Raw genomic sequence first — 7,136 nt, 5'->3', positions numbered from 1 at the left:
AGCAGAGGCCGTGGGCACGACCGGCGATCCGAGACATCGGGCGTGAGGCGGGACTTTAAGGGGAAAGACTAAGGGTATGTCTACACTACCCCGCTAGTTCGAACTAGGAGGGTAATGTATGCATACCGCACTTGCTAATGAAGCCCGGGATTTGAATTTCCCGGGCTTCATTAGCATAAGCGGGGAGCCGCCATTTTTAAATCCCCGCTGCTTCGAACCCCGTGCAGCGCGGCTACACGGGGCTCGAACTAGGTAGTTCGGACTAGGTTCCTATTCTGAACTACCGTTACTCCTCGTGAAATGAGGTGTACCGGTAGTTCGGAATAGGCACCCTAGTCCGAACTACCTAGTTCGAGCCCCGTGTAGCCGCGCAGCACGGGGTTCGAAGCAGCGGGGATTTAAAAATGGCGGCTCCCCGCTTATGCTAATGAAGCCCGGGAAATTCAAATCCCGGGCTTCATTAGCAAGTGCGGTATGCATACATTACCCTCCTAGTTCGAACTAGGAGGGTAGTGTAGACATACCCTAAGAGAAGGGGGGGTGCCGTAGGGACGGACAGTACGGACCTCGCCACAATGTGGCACAAAAGAGTTTCTGCTGAGGGTTTCCATAATGTTGAGGGATCATTTGGTGGCTCAGGGCCATGGTAACAGCTCCTGTGCCTGGCAGTGAAGGAGCTGTGAAGGTGATGACTAGGCAAAAGGATATTAGAAATAGGTAAGGCCAGATTCTCAGCATAAATTCAGTGAAGCTCCAATGCCTTCAATGGAGTGCCACCAATTATGCCAGTTGATAATCTGGCCTATAGAGTTTTATACATTAAAGATCAGATGTGGCTTAAAGAAAGTTAAGAAAAATCTGTTAGGAGACAGTTCTTGTTTAAAAGGGCACTGAATGTTTTCCTCATTCAGGTGAACTCCTAACCAACAATCCTTAGTAATAAAGATAAGGGACCAATCTCTACTCTCGTTACCATTTCTAGCTATCCGCACAAGTTTTTTTTAAAAACTGAATGTTTCTCAAACTTGTCCATTAATCAAAATCAGTGCTTAAGCCTAATTAGCAATGAGTGACACATTCTAGTTCAGCCCAATGGTCCTGACACTTATGGAGGCTATTTAAATCTCTTTCTGAAACACGACCAAAAATTCTGGTGCCAGCCAAAGGGAAGCGGGGAGGAAAAGTGGGATAAATCTGCATTGCTGATTTGTCAATATTGCTATTGCTGCTGAGATCTCAAAGCAAAAAAGAGACTGATGAGCTACTGAACACATGAATCCAAAAAATAGAAAAAACCCCAAAACAAAGACAAACACCCCTCCCCTAAAAAAAACGCCCCTTCTAACTTTCTGGGTGCATTTAAAAATGCATGTGGTAAAACATCTTTCTGTATATTCAGTTCCATTTCACACAGAGTGCAGATCAATTTTTAGTGCTGTGCATGCATAATGAAAGGAAGACTATAACTGCTGCTAATAAAACATTATTCCCTGAGTATCATACTTGAAATTTATCCCCTAGAGAATTTGATGTTTAAAAAGTGACCTACAAAGAATTTGTTGCAGGTCAGAATTTCAAACCTCCCAGTATAAATTGCCTATTGTTTGAAACACTGGCTAGTATAGTAAGTTTAAAAAAATTTGCACTAGGAATGCCTAACAATACCATCTTTGGCGATTGATATTTTGAAGTACACTCAGAACAGTGTGATGCAGGGTAAAGGCAGGAGAGCAGCAGCAGCTCTCCTCTGGTCATCCAAGTGGCATACAAAAGCAGTCTCTGTTTTGTCAGATACTTCATAGTTCACGGTGGCTAGGTTGATACTGAGGAGATAATTATACAAATCCACAGTCTCTCTATATTTGTAGCTTGACTTAGTCTTTGAGTGAGTTATATGCTCTCGTTGTCCGGTTATTGACGAAAACTATCTTCTTAAATTGAGCCTTTGGAAAGAAACAAAAATGTCTAATTAGCGTTAATGACAATTTTGAAAACAAAGGGAATACATAGGACAAAGGTCAACTGTCAGCTGCAGACAAAGTATGTTATTATAAAAGGATGATCTAAGATTTGATTTGATCTTATTTGGTCATGTAATTCCTTTTGCTTCTCTGGCAGCCTAATTTTTCAAAAATGAGCATTGATTTTGGGTGCCTCTATTTTTCATTGCCCTATCTAAGACACCTTAAAAGGGATTGATTTTTAACAGGACAATGCTCCGCAGCTTCTGAAAACCAGGCTCCTTCAAAGGAGTTTCAATTTGGGCACAAAAACTACTAGTGACTTTCAAAAATTCAGGTTATCCACTTTCATCTTACCTCTGTGACACTGTAATGAATTTGTGACTGTACACAATGGAGACCACTGCTAAAGGTAAATCAGTTACAGCACCTTACTCCATAAGCTAGATTTCTGGTTTGCAAGATACATATATTGCAATGTGTACAGTACTGGCACACTGTGAATTAACGAACACCGTGTTTTAATGCTAACTGTTTTATGATGAAAACTTTTTGCATTTTGTCTGCTTGTGCACTTTGCTTTTAGCTGCTGTGATGGAAAAGCCTTGTGCAGTAGACTTGTCTGCCAGAACTTAGATGAGATGCCATTATTTTTAAGTCTGCCTGGAGAGCTGTAATACATTAAACCAACTTACTACATCTGTGGTTGACTGATGCCCTATTTTCAGACAGGAAACAGCAGGCAGCCACAACTCAAAGACCTGCTTGTTGCATGGAAGGAATCATTCCTGTGGACTGGGGTGTGTCATCAGAGCTGGTCTTTCATCACCGCTTTGCTATGGTAACTCACGCACCCTTGGACAGGCGTGGTACTGGTCCTTGACACGAATGGATGATCAGCAGTTCCAGGGAGCACAAAAAAACTACAGACTTATAGCTTTTGGAAGCATCAGTGAGAAAGAAAATCTAATATTCTAAGTATATTCAGGAGTTCTTTGCTGCACTGGCCTTCTTCTCCACTTGATCATAGACCAAGTGGACCATGGGCTAAGCTTAACAGAGTAGTCGCTAGCTCATCCAGAGTATCCACAGGTATGTGCTGGCTTGACCTAGTTTCCTTTCCATCCCATGGCTGTGGGGCAGCACTGCAGACAATAACTCATGAGGCAGAGGAATGCCAAACTCACCATCCGGAGTGTGGTTTACAATGCTTAGCCCTCCTTGTTGCGGAGGCTATGCAAGAGAAGAATGCTATCTTTGATCAGATTGCTTGGCCACTCCCCAGTGAACTACATTACATTTCTGACTCATAAACCCTACTTCATGAGGGAGCTCCCTCTTTTCTCAAGAGCTGCACTAGATAATAAAGCCATAAATCTTGGAAAGCTGGGTTCATTTGACTTCCTGAGAATTACAGAAGGCGAAAGTTCTAAGCAGCAGGAAGAAATGAGGACATTTTAAAGAAATACAGGGAAGAGGCAAGCAACTCAAGAGATTTAAGTGCTCCCCTTTGGTGGGTTGAAAATAGTAACTGCCGAGGCTACAAGTGGAAAAACAAGAGTAGAGTATTGGCCAATTCTGTTTTGACTGCTTCCTGTTGTTTAATTTGGTCAGCTCTTGTTCACCTGCCATTCCCTTTGAATAGGAGTAAGGCTACGTCTACAATGGCTCTTATGCTGGTAAAACATATGTCACTCAAAGATATGGAAAAATAACACACTCTTCATTGACAGAAGTCACACCCATGGAAGTGCTGCTGTGGTCAATGCTGTCAGTAAGAGATGCTCTCCTGTCAATATAACTACCACCCTCATTGGGGTTGCTTTATTGTGCAGACAGAAGACTTCCTTCAATGTAGCGAGTTTACCTGGGTGACTTTACAGTGGTGCAGCTCTCTAGGCCTTGTCTACGCTACACAGCTGTGTTGGCAAAAGGCATGCTTTAGTTAAAAAGTGACTGGCAATCTAATAGGATGCCCATGGAATGATGGGACTGAGAAAACTGCATAGTGTAATGCTGTACCTGCCCCATGAGGCATTCCAAACCCTTCCCAAAGCACCCTGCGACCAATGGGATAGCTACCACAATGCACTGCTCTCTGTGTCGATGCAAGAGCTGCTAGTGTCACTGGAGCATATCCACACAAGGAGCACAGTGTAGACATGCAACAGCAATTTAACAGAAGGGCTGGCTGTTTGTTGACATAACCTTTATTGACAAAACTATTCAGTGTAGATAAGCCCTAGAAAAGGACACAATATAAGACCCGGGCTTCAAATAAGCAAATAAAAAAGCCCAGAACAGATGGTGGCACCCCACCTGCCATTTTGGTTGCTATCTTATTCCCTCCATATCAGATTAGTTCAGCAGGTGCTGCAGACACACCTGCTGATGTATAGCACCCCCCACCTGTACTACTGCAACAACAAGCAATAGCATCCACATCAACTCTGGCAGCATACAGGGAGCCCAAAACAGAGGTGATCTGAATACTCAAGGGAGCTTGAGGGCACTTGTTATCTAGCAGAAACCAGCACACAAACACCAAATTAAGACTACAAATCTTCCCAGTGTGATCAACACCATGGATTTGTTAGCAGCAAGGCAGACCTATTGGATGTTCTACACGTGTTCTAAATAAAGGACATTACATACCACAAACTGCACAAAGAACCCCCCCCCTCCCCGAGCAGTTGAATCTGCAGGCAGATGCAATGTCTGCACTAGCTCAGGGCTTACCTTTTTGTAGGCACTGTGGAGATCAGTGTGTAACCACAAGGAGTACAGGAGGATTGAGGCAGCTTTGCTAGTTTTGCTGAGTGCATTGCTGCAATGTGTAAAAATTAAATATAAGACATTTGACTTACCCATGTGTGAACACAATGTGTGCTCAGGCTTAAAGACATGCTTGTTTATGATCAGTTCCCCTTTCATTTCCCTGACAAGAGCGGAGTCCCCCACTCCCTGCCACCTAACGTAGCATAGGGAATGCATCTCCCTGCTTTAGCTAGGTTGTGATGATATTCCCAAGAAACTTGTCTGAACTCTCCACCTCTAAGGGGTGTTCACTGAGCTATGGCTATACTACAGAGCTTTTGCGGGAAAATGGCGCATCCATACCTCAAGTGCGTTTTTACGCAAGAGAATCAAAAGAACAGAGGGGTTTTTTGTGTAATTGGTATTCCTCTTTCTACGAGGAAGAAGCCTTTTTGCGAAAGAGTTATTTCACAAAAAGGCATGTGTGGACGGAGAAGAGGGTTTTTTTTGCGTAAAAAGGAGGAAAGAGGAAAAAGCACAGGTGCCCTGGTGGCCATTCTGTGCATAGCAATCACTGCTTACTTTTGAGAGTGTCCATGCAGTCTGGACGCTCTCTTTCGCAAAAGCGCATTGCTTTTTCGATGCGCTTTTGCAGTGTGGACGCGCTCTTGCGCAAGACGTTTTTGCAGAAGATCTCTCCCAACAAATGCTTCTTGCACAAAAAGCCTGCAGTCTAGACATAGCTTAAGGCTGAAAGACACTGCAGCACAGTAGTCCTATTGAAGGCCCTTTGTACTAGTTAAACCCCATAGTAAGGATTAAAGTGGGGCTTTGATTTAAGGAGGGTCCTGTGAGTTTTACCCTTGTGAGAGAGGGGCTGGCACAAAGAGATTTATTTATATAAAAGACTTAATCCTTCAACAGATGAATTTCCTATAATAGCATGTTTACATGCTATTATCTGTGCCTGATAGGGTATGTCTACACTACAGCGCTAATTCAAACTAACTTAGTTCGAATTAGTTAATTCAAACTAAGATAATTCGAATTAGCGCAGCTAGACTTAAAAACTAGTTCGAATTAGCGTTTTGCTAATTCGAACTAGCATGTCCACACAGAGTGGACCCTGAACAGAGGTTAAGGATGGCCGGAAGCAGTGCCGGCAGGGCATCAGATGAGGACTTAGAGCGTGGAGATGCTGTCTCAGGCTAGCCAAGGGCTGTGCTTAAAGGGACCTGACCCCCACCCTGGACAGACAGTTCTCAGGGTTCCCCGCTTGCAAAGCAGTCCTGGCTTGGAGTGCCCTGAGTGCCCACACGCGGAACATCACAGCACTCGGCCATCACCCCGGCTGCACTTGCCACAAGCTGCCATCCGAGGGGAGGGGGCAATCGGGGGGCTGCAGGAGAACTTCCACCCTGAGAAGCCTGCAGAGCCAGCCCAGTCCTCCCCATCAGGGGCGCGTACCCCATTCCTCCCTCACCTCCTTCCACTTACCCTTCCCTAGCCCCCCTTCCTGATGTACAAAATAAAGAAAACGTGTGGTCAAAAATAGAATCTCTCTTTATTGAACAAAACTCGGGGAGACTGGGAAAAGGAGGTGGGAGGGGGGAAGAGAGATGGTGGGAGAGGGGAGGGCAACTAAAATGATCAGAGGTTTGGAACAGGTCCCATATGAAGAGAGGCTAAAGAGACTGGGACTTTTCAGCTTAGAAAAGAGGAGACTGAGGGGGGATAGGATAGAGGTCTATAAAAGCATGAGTGGGGTAGAAAGGGTGCATAAAGAAAAGTTCTTCATTAGTTCCCATAATAGAAGGACTAGAGGACACCAAAGGAAAGGAAAGGAATGGGTAGCAGACTTCAAACTAGTAACGGAAAGTTGTTCTTCACAAAGCAAAGAGTCAACCTGTGAAACTCCTTGCTGCAGGTGGCTGTGAAGGCTAGAACTAGAACAGAGTTTAAAGAGAAGTGAGATAAAGTGATGGAGGTTGGGTCCATGGAGTGATATTAGCCAGGGGGTAGGAGTGGTGTCCCTACCCAAAGTTTGTGGAAGGCTGGAAAGGGATGGCACGAGACAAATGGCTTGGTCACTGTCTTCGGTCCATTCCCTCCAGGGTCCCTAGGGTTGGCTGCTGTCGGCAGACAGGCTACTGGGCTAGATGGACCTTTGGTCTGACCCAGGACGGCCATTGTAAGCTCAGGGCTCAGGGTCGGGGGTCTCAGTGGACCACCTTGATTTTCATGCACACCTGCTCCTGGGTGGCCAGGCTGGCAGCTCTCCTGCCCTAGACGGCCACTTTCCTGTGCCTAGTGCGGAGGTCCATGATTTCCGCACTAGACCAGGCGGGTGCCCGCCTCTTGCGGTCCCAGCAAGCTCCTGGGAGCCGCCAGCCTGGTCCCGGGAAGAGGGGGAGGGCT

General features: G+C 45.4%; 1 protein-coding gene across 1 annotated transcript in view; it reads right to left on the bottom strand.

Moving 5' to 3' along the window:
* Positions 1-1,662: 1,662 nt before the first annotated feature.
* PKP2 (plakophilin 2) overlaps positions 1,663-7,136 on the bottom strand; it is a 74,149-nt gene continuing 68,675 nt past the window's right edge. Inside the window, exons 12-13 of the mRNA XM_075940244.1 lie at positions 4,701-4,788; positions 1,663-1,943 (exon numbers count right to left, since the gene is read on the bottom strand). Of these exons, the coding sequence (XP_075796359.1) occupies positions 1,875-1,943; positions 4,701-4,788 (157 nt within the window). The 3' untranslated portion in view covers positions 1,663-1,874. The remainder of the gene's footprint in view (positions 1,944-4,700; positions 4,789-7,136) is intronic.

This window comes from Pelodiscus sinensis, chromosome 1 (assembly GCF_049634645.1).
Source record: "Pelodiscus sinensis isolate JC-2024 chromosome 1, ASM4963464v1, whole genome shotgun sequence".
Classification (NCBI taxonomy): Eukaryota; Metazoa; Chordata; order Testudines; family Trionychidae; genus Pelodiscus; species Pelodiscus sinensis.
This window is presented reverse-complemented; position numbering and strand designations above follow the sequence as displayed.